The sequence below is a fragment of the Condylostylus longicornis genome, unplaced genomic scaffold (genome assembly GCF_029603195.1).
Source record: "Condylostylus longicornis isolate FDR11 unplaced genomic scaffold, ASM2960319v2 ptg000001l, whole genome shotgun sequence".
Classification (NCBI taxonomy): Eukaryota; Metazoa; Arthropoda; class Insecta; order Diptera; family Dolichopodidae; genus Condylostylus; species Condylostylus longicornis.
Genome location: NW_026577970.1, coordinates 3,037,824 through 3,061,594, shown reverse-complemented (window position 1 = coordinate 3,061,594; position 23,771 = coordinate 3,037,824). Strand labels below are relative to the sequence as shown.

Genomic DNA, 23,771 nt, shown 5'->3' with positions numbered 1-23,771 from the left:
TGCGAATATTGATGGCTGTGTTAAGTGTTTGTGGTGTGGTATATATTAATTTAAAGTGAAATTGAGCAAAATACTTGTGTAGGTAGCTATATTTAAATTATATTATATGTATAACATAAACGTAACCATATAGAGAGTGAAACGAAAAAGAGAGAAATCGGTTAGGGATGCCAGATATGTAAAAATTTTATTTTATTTTTATAACGTGTTTAAATAATAATAAAAAAGAAATTATAATTGAAAGATATTTGGTAAAAAAAACGTTTATTTTATAAACAATACGGTTTCAAGAAATTTTCGTATCAAAATATAAATTGCACTTCTGTCATAAAATATGCATAAGTACGTTAGGTGTTACGTTTTAGGTTAGGTGACACCAAACTTGCTACAAATGCGGTAAGGTTACTAAAGTTACAACAATTTTTCTTTGTTTTAAATACAAATATAATTGAAAAATAAAAGCAAAAATTTTTCAACTATTATGAATATAAAAATGATATCCCAATGTGCCGTGCCAATTAGTATTCCAAACGTACTATTTGAAAGTAACGGTTTTGTTATTATTAGTAACGGTGTTTATGAAATAGCTCGTTAACACACATGATTTTCCAAAATTTAATTTTCTAAAGAGAAAAATAATAAAAAATATAAGTTTCTTATTTTAATAATTTCGATATTAGCATCTAATTTTTTCCACTTCAACCTCTCCTTGAATTTTTACTACATCAAGTTTTGTAAAATGCTTACAACTTAAAAACTTAAAATATATCAGTCGAGCGACGGACAAATTTTTACAAAGCTATGAAAATTTTTGTTTCAACGCTGCTTTAAAATAACCCAAAAATTTTTTGATGTAAATGTGTATTTTACTTTTTTATTTAAAAAGACTTTAAGTAATATACGCTGTATTTTTATTTGAATTTGACTATTTCAACTTGCTCAATATTGAGTTTACCTTGTTTTACTTTTATGCGTTGTCGAAAAATATAAGCACAATTATAAATATAAAGTTAAGCTGTAAACGAGAATGTTTCCAATTATGAATAGGGAGTTAAGAATTTATTTTAAAAGAATAGTTTAATTTTAAAAATCTGCTCTTCTAATTTAAAAATGATTATTACTTGCAAAACAAATACCTTTCCTACCCAATACAACATCCGGAAATGTTATAATCTGTTGCTCCTGAAATTATGCAAAATAAGATATAAAATCTAGTGGATTTACGAAAAATATCCAGGAAAACTTCTTTACTCTTATACAAAATGCAGTTATTATTCAAAACTCTTCTATTCTAGCAACTGTTATTATTTTTGCTCCACTCAACTTTATGTCCGCTCAGCTTTAATAAAAATATTTACCTTGTTTTTCTACGATTTCAAAAGCAATTGTTATTTAGTCTAATAAAACTGTAAATCTTCAGCATTTCTCCTATAAACTACAAGACTCAAATATACAAACTATAAGACTCGAATATACGAATATACGAACTATAACATAATTCTACACTTATTTGACTTAATTGCAATCTTAGTTTAATTTAATATACTTATTTAGCAATATTTAGCAAAAACATAAAAATTCTTAAACAATTATGTTAATAGAAAATACTATTCTCTAATTCACTCTTTCCCGAAGAGTGAATTCCTTTTATTTTTCTATTGTAAATAAATATAAAATTTTATAAAACAATTTAATAATTATAATATATTACGTATATCTATGTGTTTGCTACTTAATAAATTTCTCTCAAAATAATTTTCTCTGCTCTTTTTTTTTAATAATTTTTTTTCCTCTCAGTTTCTCGCATATTTTTTTCTTTTTTTTATTCTAATTATAATAAGTACAGACACTAATAATTTTTTTACCTTACTCGTTTTCAGTTTTAATTGAACGGAAGCTCACTGAAGCAATCGAAATTAGTCTGTGAGAAGAGTTCAAAGCGCGTTAAAGGTGTTTTTTTCAAGAAAAAAAAGATAAAATAAAAAATATATAAAATTTGAGCTTTTCAAGTTAAAAAAAAAGAAAAAAATATTTAATTAAAAGAAATTAAAAATTTTCTTTTCTCAACATCGAATAACCAGCGAGAAAAAATTAAAAAGTTTATAAATTGGAAAAAAATCAAACAAATTAATTAAATTAATTTAAAATAAAAAAAGGCAAATTGTAAAAAAAATATACAAAAATTTCGGATAAATATTCCTTCCATTTAAAAGTAAAAAATTAATTTTTTATTATAAAATTTTTAGTGATTTTTATCTAATTAGAAATTTTTTGCTTTGAAAAATTTAAAAGAAAAAAAAATTTTTCTTGATTACATAAAGTAGAAAAATATATGGAGATTTTTTTTTTCTTCATGGAAAATATATATATGTATATACATGTGTATGTATATATATGTACATAAATAATATGTACTTATAATATGTACATATGATGTGAGTATGTGTATACACATATATATTGTAGAAGTCGCTTATGGATATGTGTGTAAATATTAATCATATATATGAAAATTTTAATATTTAATTTAAAAAAAAAATTAAATATAGAACACCAGTTAAATAACAATTCGTTATGCTTTAATACATTATTGGATTTGACGTATGAAATGTATTTAAATGTTAATAGTTAAGATGCATGTACAGCAAAATATTGTGAACATTCAGAATGTTTAATAAATCTACCATTTTAAAATAGTACTTTTCACACAATATTAAATTTATATTAAAATTTTAAAAATTTTAGTAGTTTAAAAAAAAAAAAAACAAAACGAGTTGTAATATTATATGTATTTATAATAGTTCTTAGTTTTTAATATTATTAATCTTAACGAATCTAGAGCAATTCGATTTATTATTGAAAGTTTAAAAAATATTAAAATAATAAATCATACTTAATAATAAATTAATCTACATTGAGTATTTATAATTATGTGTGTACTTATATATAGGCACGCAATATCTATTTAACACTGTTAGAAACTACTTATGCAATGCTTTTAAAAAATAATTAGTACACGTGTTAAAAATTCTTCAAAACTTTCTCTTCTTGAGCTAATAAAGATTCTTTTCATTTTATAATTTTTGTCATATTCGGTAACCGAGGCGGGATGTTTGTAAGACATTTGAAAATTGTTTTATATAAATAATTTTCAACTGGAAATAATCGTGGAAATATTTGCTGATAAAACGCAAGTTAAAAATTTATAGTTCTTGTTCTAATAATATAACAAAATTAAGTAATTATCATTCAATAATATAACAATTCAAGATTCGATTCATTTATTGTGAATTCGAACGAAAACTAAATGTTTCTTACCCGGGTGCTATAAAGTAATAGGATAACTATAAAATTCGTTTTTGACATAAATAATTTAAATATCTTAATGCCGAATTTATAAAAATATAATTCCCTAGTGAATAATAAATAAAACAAATAAAAACTAAAAACTTATTGAAACATAAAGGGGGGGTTATATTTTTCTTGACATGAGTCCATAGACACGTGCATAGTTATATTAAAAACGTCATAATTAAATTCAAACGTCATTATTGTTTTTAATATTAAATGCATGCATTTAATTTTGTATAATAAAAAAATAAATTTTTTTAAAATTAATTTGTGTAAAAAAAGTAAATTTTTTTTATTTCTATATTAATTTTTTGTAGCTACAATTTTTTTGCCATAAAATAAATTCTTACGTGTGCAACCTTGCTATAAAAATTAAAAACGAAAATGACTAAAAATATAAAAATTATAATGATGTATTTATACTTATTTAAAAAAAAATTCTGATGTGCTCAGCACATAGCCGACCACAATGTGTATTGTCTAGTTAAGTAAGAGTATTACTGAGGATTAGGAAATTGCGTTTTAAACAATTCTTTGCCATTGTAAGGACACTAATAAGCTTTTAGTTAACATACCTATAAAAGAATTTGGCTCTTTGCAAAATTTCGTTTTGTGCCATCCGAATTATATGAAAAATTCCTCAGCAACTTCTGGTATCCTCCTCCTCGAATTCGTTCCGTAGATATGGTAAAAAACGTAAAATCGACCCCCAGATTAATTTCCAAGCCCTAATCTGTCTGATTTAAATAATAAATTTTGAAGAAATGGATTGATTATTTCTCTTTAAATACACAAAAATGCATATTTGGCCCGTAGTAATCATGCAGTTGTTGACACCTGCTTTTTCCAAAAGTAAGGAGGTTTCGCGAGCTGTCGAATGAAGCTTGTATATGAAATTTCAAGAAAATCTTCTTGAAATTTCGAATATTTTCTTCAAAATGATTAAAAATGAAAAAAAAGGCCCGTTAAAAGGTCCAGTTCCCGAGGTAAATTTCATCAACATCGGTTCAGCCGAACTTGAGGTATCCCTCTAAAAGCAGTTTAATTACGCTTCCCTTATATGGAGAAGTGTGTTCCCATCGAAAAGTCGACATCTAAAATTTGGTGCCATCACATCACCTATTTTATTGTATATATAATGCGATCGGTAAAAAGAACAATTAACTATACAAACACACAAACTATGTGCAAATATATAATTTCTCTCATAAAGTAATGAATATTACAATGCTATATTGTGTATTGTACAAATATATATGTACATACTTTAGTAGATACATATCGTATATCGTATTTTACTTGCCATATAGGTATAGGTATACACATAGTTATAGAAATTTCTGTCAATATAGAAACACGTAATATATATGTATGTACTTTCTATATTAAGAAAATTAGCAAGAATAAAAAAGACAGTACAACAGTGATTTTGCTCGTTTTTTTTTTGAATTTTTCAATGGTTGAAAACTAAAGTAAAAAAAAACGATGTTATATAATCCACAAAATGTCAAATAATTATGAACATTATTGTTATAAAAATAGAAGTATAAGCAAATACATACAATATAAAAATACTGGCATAGATTAGTTTTTTGTGTATACTAGCATTGTACTCATACGAGTACTTTGTTTTTAATGATTCACACCCGTATGTACGTACATATTATATTACTTTTTGCGGTGTTAGAGCTTTTGAGTAGAAAAAAAATATTTCTTCTATTGTTTTATATTACTTTGTAATGAAGCACAGATATTTATAATTCAAATGGAATGGATATTATTGAGGATAAATGTACTGGTTTTTAAATTATTTAAACAAATTTTTGATATAACAGTAAAGGAAAACTGCTTATTAAAATGTTTAAGCAGTGGTGGATTAAGCTGTATACTAATAATAATTTTTAGTACCTTCACTTAAAATACAGCTATATAATATAACAAAATATCCTTGCAAATAATAAACTGTAATTAATGGCAAGAGTGCAATTAGAGTCGGCAAGATATACTTGCATAATATTAATTGATATTTTTTGATTAGTATGAGCTAGCAAAAAGAAATTATATACACTGCAGAAAATTGTAAATTATAATTTTTTAAATTCAGACAGGATTGATTAATAAAAATGGAAATTTAGAAAATTCTTTCATTAAAAGAAAACAATATTAAAAGGTCAGTAACTAACGGTGAAGACAATAATAAATCAATACGAGGAGTAAAACAATTAATTCAAACATTTTCAATGTTAAAGTTCAGCGTTTTCTTCTAAAAATGGTTCATTCGCCACTCATCAATAGAGCTTATATCATATAACAAACTCTTTTTTTTGGAACATAACTAATTAAAAATTTATAAATTTAATTTATGTTTTCTTTAATTTATAAGTATTGCCGCTAGTATTCGACATAAATGGCATTATAAATTTAGAGACTCATTTTATCAATTCATGCATTATGTAAAATTTGAGTACATGGGAATATATTGCTTCATATGAAATATTCAATTATCATAATCCGTTCATTATCATTGTATCTGTGATATTCATTTTATGTTTTATAAATAAAATAAAGCTTATATCATATAAGCAAAAGGATATACTTAAGTAATTCAAAAATACTTGCATATTATACTTATATCTACATTCTTACATGATTGTTATACGCAGATGTGTATATATAATAAAATCATATATCTAATAAGAGATAACTATGCCACATTGAAAAGGATTTTATGTGTTCATATACTTTCATTTGTTCATGTAGGAACTCATTTCGAATTATTTGTGTGTAGATGGAAAATATTTATACACTTGTGGGTAATTTTGCAAAATGGACATCCGTATATATATTCTTATAGACAATTGTAAATACGAAGTTCATAAACCTTTTCTACATTGTTTTAAATTTTCGCTTTTAAAATATCTGATGATGCTATTTGTTTTATAAAGAATAGAGTTTTTGTTAACATAATTGTGAGTGGTAGTAAAATTAAATTCACCAAAGTTTTATTTTCAAAACGATCATTGAAAAGAGAAATCAAATATTTATGTAAAAGTTTTGGCATTGCATAGTTATAGGCACTATTACTATCTTAGAGTTCAAACAATGACGATTTTAACAATTTTACAATTTCAAAACTTTCAGGTTAGAAAATATAAAATTTTTTAAAATTGAATAATAATTTGAATTTTTCTTGCACAAATTTAATTATTTATACAGTTATAGAAATATGTAGATATTTAAATTTGGAAAACATTATGTATATGCCGTATGCACGTATGCATAAGTCATGAATCTTAGCTAATATCGTCATGGGGATATTTGTTTTGGGTAAAAATGAAATTAGGATTTACTAAAATATTTGCTTAAACAGTTTATAAAATTGTTTGTTTTAAAATAGCTGTTTATGTGACAAAATTTGTAATACGAAACAGTTTTTCAAAAATGTCAAATATTCGCTGCTATAACATTTTTTTACAAGGAATTCAATCCCCACTTCATATTTGAAAAATTGATAATGCTGCATAATCAACTAGCTATTCAAAAAAAATATTTATTTTTAGTTCTTATTATTAAAGTTTTGGAAATCCGAACCTATACTTTATATGAAAACTTTTAGTTTTTATGCACGCGCACTACACTGTACATATACATACATACGCAACTTTTGGCAATTTAAAAGCAGAAAAATGTCAAATTATGAAATTTTGGTTTTCTGGTACGAAACCAATTTTAAAAATTTACTATACAAATGGCAAAAAATGCTACAAAGTATGTAAAATCAGAATAGTTTATTGCACATTAACTGTAGGAACGCAGTCACTCTTTTAAATTTCTGCTGGCACAAATAAACTACCTACATTTTCCGCTTCAGCATTTCCGATTTAATTTCAAAATGATTTTATTTTAAAATAAAATTTTTTTAAAACGTTTAAAACAATTTAATTTGTTAAATTGTTTAAAATAGAGGCGCATAAAACTTTGCCTGCCGGCAAATAACAGATCTACTCAGACTCAGATTAAATCGTAGATTTTATCGTATATGTAAACGTTAACTAAGAATTACAAAAATTTAAATTTTCCTTAAAAATAACAAACTTTGTAGAATGGAAGAAGTTAAAATTTCTAAAAATTCTAAGAATGTTTATAAAATATGAGTAAGTATATTTCTGAAATATGCAAATAAATCGACTTAATTCAAACGATTCGAAACGATTTATTTCAAACGACAGATATTTGACGAAATTGTTTTATAGACTTTAGATGTAAGTTTATGTAAGTTTGATTTTAGTCTCGTGTAATCTATTTCGTTATAAAATATTAAAATATTTCAAATTTTCACATTAGAGATACGTTCTCTATAAGTTTTTATTTCAACCTCATGATTCATTATTTAGTTCTTTATTATGTATCTATATGTATGCATGTATGAAATTGAAAGCAAAATCAATTATCAAAACAAAATTTTTTAATTTTTTTTTTAAATCTCTTAATAGTTTATAATAAAAATTTCACATTCTTAATTGGTAGAATTATTTTAAATGGTTTTACCTAATATAATTATTGCATTGTATTGAAATAAAGTTGGTTCAAACCAATGGTTTGTAAAAAAGGACTTTTCTCTTTAAAAGGTGAAAGTACTACTTTCAAAAGCAATATGGCTACTTGATTATTAAAGTTACTTCTACTCATATACCAAAAAATTTCAAAGATTGCGCATAATATTATATTAAATAAACAATGTATGCAATCCTTGCAATAAAACAAAAAAATATTTAAAAAGGCGTTAACATAATGCTCGAATTTAATGGTTAATTACGTGAGCTAGAACAATAATTATATTTTTTAATGGCATGGCTCTTACCGTTAGCTTTCTGCATTTTTAAAAATTTGAAAATGCTTGCAATTTCGCAAATCAAAGGTACCCAAAATTCAAATTTTACAAATTTCGAAAGACAATAACTTGAAAGGGGGTGGAGGTGGAAAAAATTTTTCTTTTCCTATGTTGTAAAAATTGAAATTTCGGACTTCCACAACCTAAGGTCTAGAAGAAAAAGGATGCGAAAAATTTTGACGGCTATTTTGTTTTCTTAAATTTCAAATATGGTATGCCGCGGTAGAAGAAGCCAGCCACAACTTTTCCGCGTTTACAGAATTTAAAAGATGTTTCTGGTTTTGCCACTATAATTACTTAAAAATAGCATTTTTAGGATTTTGAAGGGCTATAACTTTTAGAGGGATAGAAATAGGTAAAAATTTTCTTCTATGGAAAAATGTTTCTAGTATATATAAATATCAATTTTCTATCTTCAAGGGTGTAAAAATTTTGTAAACAAATCCACGGACGGACAAACGGATGGAAAAGCACTTTTTTTATATTTTTTTTTTGAAAAAATGCTAAAAACTGATTACATATATGAATATATAAGTGTACATAAATAAGATTTTTCCAACTATGCATACGTACCTGAATATATACAATATAATTGATAATTAGATTAAAATAGTAGTCAGCTGATTTAAAAATTTGCAATTAGAAGTGAAAGGTTGAAATTTATGTAAACATTTTCTGGGGGCCGAAAAATTATGGTAATTAATTTTCATGTAAATAAAACGTTAATAATATTTTAAATAAACAATTGTGTATGCATTCATATACATACGAAACATATAGTTATGTATATTTATGCATGAAGGTATAAATTTATGTATACCTTTTGGAATCATTCCCATAATCTCGTTCTAATTAAATGTTGACTCGTTCATACTTTATTATTGTTATATTTCAAATTTCGTAGAAATCATTTCAATATAATTTTCTTTTTTCATTATTTTTCTAATTGAAATCAAAATTTATATATTATGTATTTCAATACATATATGTATCTGTTGAAATAAATAAGAAATATAAAGTAAAATTCAAATAATTAAAATAAAAATAATCTTATTAGAATTAAACTTTGTATTACATTGAAATTATCCCTTTATTCTGCATAATATTTACAACGGTCTCGTTGCTATAACAATTATAATAATTTGTTATGAATTTATTTTGTGCCAATGTTATTCTAAGTATAGTTGCATTTATTGTTCTTTATTTATTTACTTTAAAAATTTTGGGTTTTCAAATTTTCTTTTGCAAGTAAATTTGTCATATTTAATGTCACATTCTAAAGGGATTATTACAGCACTGTTCTGTTATTATTGTAATCATTATCCTGTTTAGTGATTACAATAATTTTATGTCTATGGAAATAATTATTTATATGATTGTAAGTCGATTCCTCTATTTTTATTACATTTTGAAAAGTATTTTTTGCAAAGAGAAAGTTTGTATAAAGGTAGTTTCTAATTTCTTAATTTGCATGTCGCCTTATATTATATACTTTCTGAAAAAGGATCATATTGATTTACATACATATAATGAACTAATCCATATTTATGATGAAAAAATGTTTTAAATACACATGAATTTTTAAAACCATCTACGAGTAATAAGATTTTCATTCTTTAAGTAGATATTTATGGAGATTATTGCAATTTTCACAAGACAAGTTGATTAAATTGGATTAAATTTCATTAAACGTTTATTTTGCAATCCATTTTACTTGTACTAAAAATTGCATATCCATATCTATAATTCTATCGTTGTCACAAACTTGAATAAAATTTCTACCATATTTTGCCGCTTTCTTAAATGTTCAAGTGTTTATATATGCAGTACATTACGTATGTATACGTATATCTAGAACAAAAACGAATATTTTTAACATTTTTAAATTTTCTAGTAGTTTTCCGACTTTTTAGAAAAATTCTTTTCGAAACATAATATACATTTGCTTATTCATAAGTACCTATTCACATGTACAAAATTAAAAAAATTCAATTTAAAAATATTTTAAATTTTCAATATATTTGCTCTATAAACAATATATGTAACTACATAAATACATAAATATTTTTTCTTTTCTTTAAAAAGCATAAAAAAAAACAAATTTTATATTTTTAGAAAACCGAAATTTTCAAAATTAGCATACTTCGAAAAAATATTAAAAATTCAAATAATTTTTGACATTTCCTATTCCAAAAAAATTAAATTAAATAAATCAAACAAAGAACAACAAAATAAAGCTTAACCAAAGGAAGTTATTAAACAATTTAATAATAAAATAAAATAAAGTGTTAAAAATCAAAAAAAAAAAAATAAAAAGTTGTTCTAAATTGCGTTTTGTGTAATGGCTTTTTTGCGTTCTATTTGCCGACAACGAAAAAATTTGGTTTGTAGTACAACATCATCAACAGCAGCAACATCGACGTCATCAACATCTTCTGGATCAGCAATAATTTTTAGAAATTGCGATAATTCATCAATTGGAATAAAATTATATTCAACAAATTCATCATCATCATCACTATTAGGTTTAACATCATTTAAAAATATAAAAAATAAAAATCTTCGTAATCATGTACTCTTGAATGGTGAAAATTATCGTATTATAGGTTATGAAAGGATATTAAGTAACCAGCAACAACAGAAATGCTATTTTAATAATTCATCTAATAATCAACAATCGCAGCAGAATGAAAGTCAATTATTTAAAAACAAAAAGAAAACTGGTAATAGTGGCAATATCATTGGTGAAACAGCACAACAACAACAGCAAAATGATATAAATAATACTTTACAACAAAAACGTTATAGATCTCAAACTGTTGCAGCTGTTCAACAACAACATATTAATGATGCAAGAACATCATCATCAGCTGATAAACCAACACAACCTCAACGGGATCCATTGGATACAAGTTTTAATGATCCGATTGCTGCATTCAAAAGTAAAACGACCGGTGAATTATTACGTGGATATTTTGTATATTTATTATGTTCGAATCAAATGTTGGTTGAAAATAATATGAAGGTAAGAAATATTTTTTTATATTTTTGAAACTTAAATTATAATTAACTATTTATATTTGTATGTATGTAATATTTAAACTGAAATTGTCATGGATTTTTTAATTTTTTTTGCTTTTTGACTCAATATTTGACAATTCATTTTAAAATAAAATTTTTGTTAACTACAAAAATGTCATAAAGAAAAACCAAAGTAGAACAAATGATTTCCAATTAAAATGAATTTATACTTTAATCTACATATGCTTAGTTACAAATTTAAAAGGTAAATTCAAATATATGTTTGGAGAAATTTATTCAAAAATGCATTAAAACAAATCCTGAGAAACACAAAACTCAAACAATTTCTTCAAAATTATTTGAAAAAGAATCTTCAATTTCATACTAATTTGATTTTGTGGATTGAAAATTATTAATGACGAATTTTATTGCCTTCTTGAATTGTCTTATTGAATTATTAAGTAAAGATATTAGAATATTTTAAGTGATATTTTTTCCAAATATCAAAAACTTTGTCAAAATATAACCCCCTTTTTTAAAATTCTTGTTTTTATGATATTAAAATAGCAAAGTTTGAAATATGTAGAAGTCAAAGTCATATAAATTTAATTTCTATTTTGTGAAATGAAAATATGTTTAACTCCTTACCTTTTTAACCCTTTTCATCATTGTTGTCTATTCCAAATTGCTACTTAAAATTAATTATGTATTATTGAAATGATTTATTGAAATTAAGCTGTGATTGTCCAAACCATAGCTTTTACTCACTTAATATTGAAAGCATTGAGGATCAAGATGATCTAACCACCTTTTCTTTTAATCCATGACAATTTTGGGTGAAAATGCTTACATTTTCAATTTATATTTCGTACAAACCTTTCTAGATTTTGTTTACTTTTGAATACTTGTTTATATAGCGTATTGTATGTTTAAATAAGTAAAAACACCGGCTGCTATTTTTTTTAAATATTCTTAAGTTAGAATTATTTAATTGGAATAGTATAATTACATAATTATATTATACATTCCAATTGTTATTTTTAGAAAACAAAATTATGTACCTTCATATTATATATATATATATTGAAACATGTGCATGTCAAAAACTACTATAAGTATACCTTTTTTACTGAATCATTTTGCACTAGGCGCACATACAAAATAAAATGTCTAAGTATATCTTATTACGAGATTACCTACAGAATGTTTATACACACATTTTGTACACATATATTATATGTGTGTGCAAAAATAGTTTCATTATTATTTTATATTTAAATAATATATAATCGATAACATGCACATGCTGCAAATACTTAGTGCGAGGTAGATATGTAAAAATGTTTTAATCCTTTTTTTTTTATTTTAAATATTTTTTCGTATAAACGCCATTTAAAACTTAATCGTAGAAAAATCAATAATTAAATATTCTAAAATAAAAAACAATAATTATTTTTATTACGTCTACATATTTACATGCACATGCACATACTACCTACTTACATATGTAGATACTCATATTAAAAGCAATTTTATTTCAGAAACTATTTTCTTCTACAATGTTAGGCGTTTAATTTTTAAATTTGTACGTTTTTATTTTGTGGTTTTATTATTATTTGTCAATACCACAGTTCTGGGATACCTACCCTATATATTTTTTTATTATTATACTCTTCATAATAGTTTTTATATTGGTATTTGCTTTACTTCCACAATTTTTATTCGATATACATAACTCGATTTGATTTTGTATTTTCGGGCCAAGAAATAAAATATGGTATATTTAGTTATAGGTTTTGTTCTATTTTAATTTCAACAATATATTACAATACTTTGTAGCCCTCTTATTTTCTAATTTAGTAATATACAGAGAAATGCCAATATATTTTTTGTGTATAAGATTTACTTTTAATACCTTTGCTTCTTCAATTTTTTGAACTTTATTATTAAATGAACAAGTAAAAACGTTTGAACCTTGGCAATCTGAGCATAAAGTCTTGTTTTTGAAATAATTTAGAATTAGCTTTTATGGTTGTATGGCAACTACCCGAGACTGTCTAGCGATTCCAAAAGCTATTAGAGTTGTGTGGCGGCTATCCGAACCTGTTGGGCTATTCCATAAAATCATTGAAAATACTTCTGTCCCTTAATTGAACCCATGACTTTCAAGATTCATAAATTTAACTTTATTATTTTCCTGAACATATAAAATTACATTTTAGAGTTGTATGGCAACTAACCGAACTAGTGATATTATAATTATAATTATGTGATATATCTTTGTTAAAAAAAACAACTGAAATTTTGCGAAATTTGCATAGTTTCTATTACAAATTTGAAAAACTTTTCTATTATGAATGTAGAGTTTTACATGCGCATTTTTACATACAGGCAAGTAAATTTTCTTTTCAACGAACTTCCACTTCGTGGATTATTCATACTTTGAAATAAAAAACAATTTGAAAAATATATAAAGAAAGAAATTCAATAGAAAAAGTATACTGGTTTGCATTTCCCTTAAATTTACCTTTTCTCTAAACTTTTAATTATAGAAGTTGTAAGTATATATTTTCTTTAATACTGAAAGGATTCAGTTTCAAAAGGTTTATTTTAAAGTTTTATGATTTGGTTTTTTTGGTACTTAGTTTGATTTTATTACTATCCAAGTGGTTAATATAAAATTTAGTGGGAAATGCTTTTAAAATTGTTATTTGTACAGAAATACTATTAAGTGTATTAGTGAAGTGTATTAATACATATTAAGTGTATGAGTGAAATTTTTAGTGAAATTATTTTGGCACTCTTTATTTAGTTAGAAAGAGAAAAAAAACTAATAATATAAATAACAAAAAAATATAGTAAAAAGTTATTCAGCGAATCACTTATTTGAACTGAAAAGATATTTAAATCATTTCTTAAAAGACTCGTACTCCTTCAGATTGTTAATTAATATACAGCAATTCTTCTTTGAATAATTCCAAAGTAATTTAAATAGGTAAATAGTGCGAGCACATAAAAGTATAATTTTTCAAATGCATAAAATATCTAATAAGAACGATGTTATATATTTTGTAGGTTCTAATGAGTATTAGTTAAGAAATTTTAAAAGAATAACAAATTCAATTCGAGCGTTAAGTAAATTATTGAACAAGAAGTAAAACCGTTTCACTCGGCCTAAACTCTGCGCCTTGCCAATGTTAGTACATAAAAATATAATTTTGAAATATTTAGTATTAGCTTTAAGGGTTGTATTGTAGCAAATATGTCTGACCATGATAACTTGACACACGACTGCAAATTTTCATGAATCTTATATTCGGAATAATAATAAAGCTAGATCCATGAAACTTGGCAGTCACGTGTTCAATTACAAGTAACACATATTCTTGAAATTTTTGGGAATGGTTTGACAAGATCAAGTAACTCATACGCCCAAGAAAGCTAATTTTAAATATTTTTATATTGTCGAGGTGCACGGTATAATTCAGTCGGTTCAGTATAATTATATTCACCTATACATAAAAAGTTCATTCCACTCATATTAATTGTAGTTAATTCAAATTTAGAAATTTTTTTCATACTCACAATAAATTAATCTTAACCTTATTATTTTAATTTTTAGATCAAAATTTTAAATTTTATAATTAGTGTATTTCAAAATTCATAAAATAAAAATTGTTTTTATAAAAGTAATAAAATCTAACCAAAAAAACAACAATTATTGTTCATTTTATTCAGACGTAACCACTCAAGTAGATAATCAGTTGTATTTTATTGTAGATTAAGTAGATTTATCAGTTGTGTTTTATATTTAATATACAGAAAATAAAAAAAAATTATAAATAAGTATAAGAACAAATACTATTATCTACCCCCAAGGACTCTTAATTCATATATTCATTTACATAAAGGGTTATGGTTAAAAATACATGCATTATGAGTATTGCACACACGTATATTTTACTATTATATAAACAATTGAATTTGATGTGATTTCGACAATTAAATATATACGTGTGCAAGTACAGAACATTGAAAATCTTTATAGTAATAGTGAACTTTAGCAGTATTAATATCCTGGACTTCATACATATATGTATTGAATTCGTACAAAATTAAATTATTTTTATTAGAAGGGATTATATGAGGATGACGAGAGACAGAAACAAACGAAGTTTCAAAAATTTTAATAAAATGAAAAAAAATTATTCATACGTACAACCATAAACTCCTATAATGTAATATAAATATAAAGATGTCTGTGGTAAAACATAGTTTTAGGAAAAATATATATTTACATACATATATGAATGCGTATATGAGAATTCTAATTTCGAAACTCCAAATAAATGTGTTTTGCTTTCAAAAAATTCGCTCTTTCAACTAGGAATTATGTAAAATTTTAGAGAGAAAAATCAACTGTTTCCCACGAATCGCTGTACTGTAGGGTTTCTATAGTTTTCGTTATTAATTTAATTTACAAAAAAAATTCAATATCCCTTCGATAAAAAAATATAGCCATTTTAAAGGTTATTTTCAGATCTTGTATACAAAAATCGATTTAATATTTTTTATATCTCTAGCATTTTGAAAAACTCACGTCGACATTAAGCGACATTTTTGCCGATTAGTTCTGAGGTTTAACTGGTTAGATGAACTAAATGAAAATTTTAAATTGGCATCAAATTTTAAAGCAATTTGTAACAATACTGCAATCTTGTTACATATTATGTACGTATATAGATGCTGTTTTTAATGGGATTTGAATCAATCTTAATTAAGGTTAAAATTTATTGTCCAGCTAAATTTATTTAGCTCTATTCTTTTGAAAAACTCTTTTCAAGTCATGTGTATTTTGAGATCTATACGTGTATGTATTTATTATTTTGAGCAAACTTACTTCTCGATAATGTTTAACGCTTTCTGATTCGAAGCATATAAGCGTATTAACTTAATGGAAATTTCTTCATACAACTGCAGAACAGATGGATAACGTAATCAAAGGAACGAGTTAAAGGCAGAAAAATTAAAAAAAATTTTCTCCTCGAACTGGACACGAACCAGTGTCCTACCGCTTTCTAGGCGGACGCTCTACCAACTGAAATACAGAGGCATGAATAAATTGCCGACAAAATGTTCTTTAACTTGAATTGAATTTAATTGAAGAATAAAATTTTAATTGAAAATCAGAACTTAAAAGCGTGTACCACAAAGAGTAATATAATTTATTCATTACGTATATATAATTTATTCATAAACGTATATATATGTTTAATATGCAGGTGTATTTATATAAATATACAACGTAACTTGTATGTGTATATTAAGGAAATAATTGTAAATTCAAAATTGTTATTGCAAAAATTATTTTATATTTTTACGAAAACATAATGTACATCATTATTGTGTTAAAACGGGGTACTCGAAAACTATAGAAACGAATTGTAATTAGGGTGAATAAAATGTTGAGGTTACGTCAGCTAATTACGAATTCCAATTTAGTATTACGTTACAATAGAATTACAAAACCGCAATCTTACATACATACTTGTTTTAACACTTAACTATGTGTGTGTGTGTACTAACACAAATAAAAAATGCTAAAAATATAATTATAAGCCGAGACAAGCCCCCTTATATTCTTACATTCTTAGTTATATATTATGTGTGTAAGCATGAAATTGTAATAATAAAATTAAAAAACTGTAAAAATAAAACATCTTCGTGTTATAGAAATACTTTTCTTTATAATTTTTTATGTACATACATTTTATGTGTAGGTGTTGTAATCTACTTTCATTTATACGTATGTGTAATTGTATATCACATCTACTTTAACATTCAAAATGTGCATTGGAGCATAATTTTCTTTTCAATAAAAAAAAGTATGATTTTTATTGTTATTTGTTAGAGAAAATTTGAAGAAATTTCTCTATTCCATAATTTTAAAATCGATGAACAGTAAATAAAATATGAGTTCTATTGCAGGCTCAACTATTGTTATATAGTTGTAATGTGAGCAATAACATGTTCCTTGAGTATGTGAATGTAAAATTTTTAGTATGTATTTTTTTTCTAAAAATGAAAACTATTTAATATACTTATTTCATAAAATAAAATTTAAAGAATCTTAAGAATGGAATGAAATTAAACTGCATTCTTTATAAAATTCTAATAAATTGTATTCATTCACTTGTACACAAATAAGTTATTATACATAGTTGACTTTAATCCTTCTATGCAGTAATTCTTGACCTTTACTATAAGGCAAATTAAAAAAAAGGTTTTATTATTTACATTTTAATGCACATACATACATATACATGTATTTACGTAAATGTATGCTGAAAATGTTATTTTTGTACATATAACATGTACGAGTATTTATCACATAAAAATTTAATATTGAATAACATTCAGCAAATACGCATGAATGAACATATATACACATATGTATATATATTATATACATAATACTCACAATATTGTGTATATTGTAAAACTTGTAAATAGCCCGCAAATATGTTAGCACATAATGTCATTTATGCTTATACATGAAAACATTAAATTTGACATCAAATTTTATACTTGTTGACATAAGTACATACATACTTATAGCAGCAAGGCAGTGGTCTGAGGTAATTGCAAAACTTTTCACTCGTATTCCATTAACTTAGTTTAGTGTGAATTGAATTAAAAATACGATCATGATGTGAATTTAGAATCATAGAATTTCAAAAAAAAAGTAATTATTTTTTTGTAGAATTTAAATTAGTTTAGTTTATTGAAAGATTTTATCGTTCAGGATTCTGAATCTAGGCACATTTTTATATATTTAGTTGCATAAATATGCTTCTATAAAAAACCATAGAAAATTCAATGAGCGAAATTTCTTTTGTGAATATACGAGCTCTTTTTAAAATTATTTGCTTTGTACAAAGATGGTAGTCTCTTAAAAATCAAATCACATTTTTAGTAAAGAGACATGAAGTACGTTAAACATTTTAATACAATAAATAATATAAAATTTCATGCACTCCAACGAGTATATACGAAAATGATTACAGCATGTAATTCATTTTTTTAGTAACTATAGACATGCATAGATAAGGGCAAATTATCTGATTAGAAATCTCACTATTTTTTCCTATCTTTCTCAAATTCCTTATAACATATACATATATAAGAAAATTTTTAAAATTTTTGCATCACACTTAATAAAAATTTATAATGTGTTCAGCAAACAATCAACTTCCATGTGGATATTCGGAAAAACTTTAAAAAATCCCTATTAATTTATTCTTATTAAGAAACGTTGCATACGATTTCAAAAAGTCTTATTATTTAGGTTCCATAATAATGCGGATTTTAATAGGAAGTCCACTTTCTATAGAAACACGTATATACATATGTATGTCAAACAGAACACATACATATATGTACAAATGTTGAATTTCAAGAAATTCCGATAGTTAAAAGCAACTCATTTTTGTGAAAACTTTGCTAATTCGTTTTGAAATAATGAAGTTTGCATTAAATTTTTTATATCGTTCATTGATTTTTATTCCCTGCCTTTTCGTAAAGGGTATATTTAGTTTGGTACGGAGTTTGAAACCTGTTGAAGGACTCGTCTGCCGTATGAACATGTATATATAAATCCTGATCAGTGTAAAATTCTGTATTGAGTTAGACATGTCCGTCCATCCGCCTATAAAGTTTGAATGGAGTGGCTCAACAGGTTTTTGTAGTTACCATACAACTACAAAAGCTAATTTTATATATTCGAACAAAAATAAAGTTAGATTCATGAAACTTTGAAAACATGTGTCGAATTAAAGGTCAGATATATTCTTCAAGTTGTAGAATAGCTTGACAAGTTCGGGTAGCTTATTTTAAAAATATAAAGAAGCTTATTTTAAATATAAAGAAAAATAATAGAGTTAGATTCGTGAAACTTGGCAGTCGTGTGCCCAATAGACATATCCATAAACTTTTTATGGAATGGTTAGACAGGTTCGCGATACAACTGCCATACAACTATGAACTTCAATTCTAAAGATTTCAAAAACAAATTTTTATATTGTCAAGTCGATTCAGATTGACTAAAACATTTTTACTTGTTTTTCTTAAAAAATATGTCTAATTCAGTACTTATATATTTTTCAAAATATAGTTTTTATAATTATAGAGCTCTTTATACATATGAATTCATTAAAAAAATTGTTTTGTAACAAATAACTAATTAAATAAACGTAATTTTGAGAGCACTGCGGCAATATTGAAATGATAATTAAGTTTACATTTTTTTCTGCAATTTTGTATAATTTTGTATAATAATGACACAAAATTTAAGTGCCGATATATTTGACTTCCACGCTAATTAATTACTATACCAAAAAAGAATGCTCGAAAGGTGTTATAAATTTAACAACCCGATTGTAACGCTAAAAAATAAAAATCTGAGTCAGAGGCACAAAAATATAATTTGATCAGTGTCGAGTTCTGAAATGATTTAACCATGTCAGTCCGTCGGTTTTAACGATAACTCGAAAATATAGTGAGTTAAGTTTTCTAAATATTTACAAATGATTTATCATAGCTGCCACATAACTTCAAAAGTTATTTGACTGTATTTCAGAAATTATTGAAGCAATAGTATTGATTCCACAAGCAGATATTATTATTAGGACTGTTATGTTTGTTAAAGCTTTTTGAAATTGTTTGTTTGCTTTTGGTAGTTGCCATAACTTCAACACTTTGTAAGGTATGACCAAATAAAAGTTTTTGAAGATACACTACTAAAATTTTGCACAAACAAATTAGACAACATAGCCATTATTTTAGGTTAAAAGTCTTTCGGCTTATATAAGGTTATATGTTGACTGCCATATATTAATAAAATGGCAATATTTATTTAAAAAATGAAACAATGTGGCATTATATAATATTCAAAATTATTCATTCGTACGAGTATAACAGAGTTGACACGGTCAACTCTACCTATGCTTGTTTTCTATTAAGGTAGTAAATTTTTAATAAAATATAAAAAATTTTATAAAAGGACTACTCTTTTTAATTTACGATAATCGCTTTCATCTCAACGTGCATTCTGTCTGTTTTTGCAACGCATTTACAATTTCATAAAAATTTTATTATTTAAGATTAATTTGCCTTACATTTTATGTAAAGGTAATTTCACTGTCGTTCTCTCTTAATATTTTTGTGCTTAATATTTGTATTTCATAAATATTAAAGTAAATATTTTGTTCAAAAACCAAATATAAATACTTAATACATTGCCATGTACGAGTGATCTATTCTAAATACACTTACTTATGATGATTTAGTTGAATTTTGTTCTGCTATGGCAAATCATTCAAAAACAAGTTGAATAATTTTTAAAATTCCTACATTGTTAACGGTAAATTTTTTGTTTAGTTTTTTTTTTAAATTAAAATTTTTGAATATGTAGTTGTTGTCCCTATTTTTAGGAAATTTTTATTATCTGTAAGTAAGTTATAAAATGAAAACATGTAATATTCATAAATAATACGCACGTACAGCCGTTATTTATTATTAACTTCACACAATTTCAAGTAATAATTATATAATTACATTGTTTTCTTAAACGTCATGAAAATTCCATGGCGCTATTCATATGTAAATATTTACCCCATTTATAACATTAACTTCCTAAATTATGTGCACAGAAAAATCTTTTCGACAAAAAAACGTTAAATTGTGTATGCGGATAAGAAACGTAAGCACAAAATTTCATATACGAATGCGAATTGGGTTTAATTTTAAATTTCAAATTGCCTAGATTTAATTTTCATTGTCAATATTTTGACATAAAAAGATGATACCAACTGCTCGATAATTAAGATTTAATTAGTGTTACCCCAAATAATTCTTTAAACTCGACAAAATTTTACATCTTCATACAAATTTATATTGCCTATTAGATACATACATATGTACATTATGTATTTCTATCTCAAAAAAGTAAAGTATAAATTATATGTATACTGTACATATAAATGTTGTTATAATATTATGATTTATAATTAAAAATTAAAAAAAAAATAAAATAAAATAGGTATACGTCACATATCTTTAAAAACCGGTTCACAAAAAAAAACACATGAGCAAATATGCATAGCTATATATAAATGTACATAAGTATGTATAAGGAATTTAAATAAAACTTTTTTTAAAATTTATTATAACATTACAGTTTTTTCTAAATGAAAAGAGCTTAAGTTTTGAGGTGAATGAAAAATAAAGTTAAAAGCATTTCAATGAGAGACTATATTTCTCGATGAAATTCGACGGAGTCCGTCCTTTTTATAGAAGAAACATCTTGTGAAAGTTAGATGGTATTGAGTTATCGTGCGATAGGACGGACATATCTAAATGAACGCAGAATTTTACAATGATCAAGAATATATATATGTACATATCCATACCGTAGATGACTAAACAACCATCCACCGTACCAAAGTACGAAGGTGCAGCGTATAAAAAGCTAATACTGTTCAACCTTTCAGAAATTCTACCTCAATTCCAATTCCAAACATCTAAGAATAAAAGATACTGTACATATATGTATGTAAACAGTAGTGAACATCACAGTTTAGAATTTTAATTTGTTTGACTACTAAAACTTTCTAAGAGTTACGAAAGAAACTTGAAGAAACCCTGCGTAATATCAATTCTGAAAATTGGTCAAAAATTCGATAAACGTGAAACAACAAAGTAATAGCTTTTAAAGTAACATTTTACTTTTTGTTTTAAAAAACAATTTTATTTAAAAATTTTAAACATTAAAATGAAAAAATATAAATACAACTTCACAGAGTCAAATTAATATGACGCCGCGATAGTACCTATTTGTTCAATTATTTATCATACAAATTGTTCTTACCTTAATTATCTTAATTAAATAAAAAACAAGAAATAAAAAAAAAAATTATGAACAAATACAAATCAATTACAAACAATGTCACAATATTTTTCCGCTTATTAAGTGTTATACATAGATACATGCTATGTTTTAAGTTTGATAAATTTGAATCGGAAAATTGAATTACATATAGGTATTCAAATGAAAATGGTAAAACAATTTTGATATTTTGTTAAACAAAAATCATCTGATTTCTAATGTTTGTTAGCAAAAAAGCTTTTTCTGCTAGATAAGTACCTGGTATATACAACAAACACAGAATAATTTAAGCGAACTGAAATAATAATTTTTGAAAATTGATAAAATTAATGATTTCCCCGTTTTTATAATATTCTTAGGCCAGAGCATAAAGTCAGAGCATAAAGTTTGAATTAATTTTCGAATATAAATTCTGAGCAGAATTAAAAAAAAGAAAACATTTTGTAATTTTTTAAATAGTGATGCTAAATTTGGTCTACCAGATGATTTTGCGATGGACGTCAAAATATCTCAAGAACTCTTCTCCTTACCCAATGTAGTATTTTTTGCCTAACTAATCTTAATTAGTTTACCTACACTTAAATACGATATGTACTTATGTTTTTTTTTTTTTTTTTTTTTTTCCTTTGTTCACTCCTAGAAGGAGCATAGGGCTAGTGCATGATTTCTCATGTACTAGTTTCATAGCGTCATAGGGTTTAACTAGGTAGGTGACTAGCCTGCCGTAGTTTTTATTTTATATATTAATTATTTGAGGTTATTAATATTTACTATTTATTTTTCTTAGTTTTTTTTTTTTAATATCGAATATTAGGAATATTTGAAAATTACTTGTATAATATTTTTATTAGTATTGTATATTAAGTTATAATAATATTGAATATAATTTTTATAGTGACCTGACCGGGGTTTGAACCCGAGACCCTTCGGTTAAAGGACCGGTGCCATAACCACTGCACCAATGGTCAGATATATGTACTTATGTACATACTCAAAAAGGCCTTACGCAGCAACACATTCTTACACAAGGAATACAAACTTACGACTGTAACTTGCTTTTTACATATTTTATAACATTTCTAAAACTTGAAACATTCTTGTACTTAGCATATACTTAACATTTTAGAGTTGGTACATCAGGGTAAAATTAAATCAAAAAGAAAAAAACTTTGTTGCATGAGCGACCTAATATACTGTATAAATCGCTGAGTAAAAAATTTAGGTTAACTGCAATGTTAACTGCTTTAAACACCTACACATTTAGTGGTTTCTTCCTAGAGTTGAGACTAATTTGCAATTTTTCGGGAGGACCTTTGATATTGTTATTAATATTCATTCCATTAAAACTATGTGTATGATTTCAAATAAAATAGTTCATTGCATAAATTAATGGAAATTTTATAATACTAATTTATTTATTTACAAATAATTTCATCAACGATTTATTTACAATTTTTAATGCTTTAGTATTCTTTTTCAGTGGTTTAAATTTTATTCGGTACATGAAATTATTATTTGGGTTGGATATGTATCTTTCAGTCATGTACCTATTCATTTAGGCAT

At 24.8% G+C, this 23,771-nt stretch overlaps 1 protein-coding gene across 4 annotated transcripts in view; it reads left to right on the top strand.

The window, feature by feature from the left end:
* The first annotated feature begins 1,892 nt into the window (after positions 1-1,892).
* The window catches only part of LOC129606889 (proline dehydrogenase 1, mitochondrial), a 53,891-nt gene continuing 32,012 nt past the window's right edge, over positions 1,893-23,771 (top strand). For all 4 annotated transcript variants that reach the window (XM_055518696.1, XM_055520282.1, XM_055517897.1 and 1 more), the window contains exons 1-2: positions 1,893-2,212; positions 10,358-11,267. In XM_055518696.1, the coding sequence (XP_055374671.1) occupies positions 10,584-11,267 (684 nt within the window). In that variant the 5' untranslated portion in view covers positions 1,893-2,212; positions 10,358-10,583. The remainder of the gene's footprint in view (positions 2,213-10,357; positions 11,268-23,771) is intronic.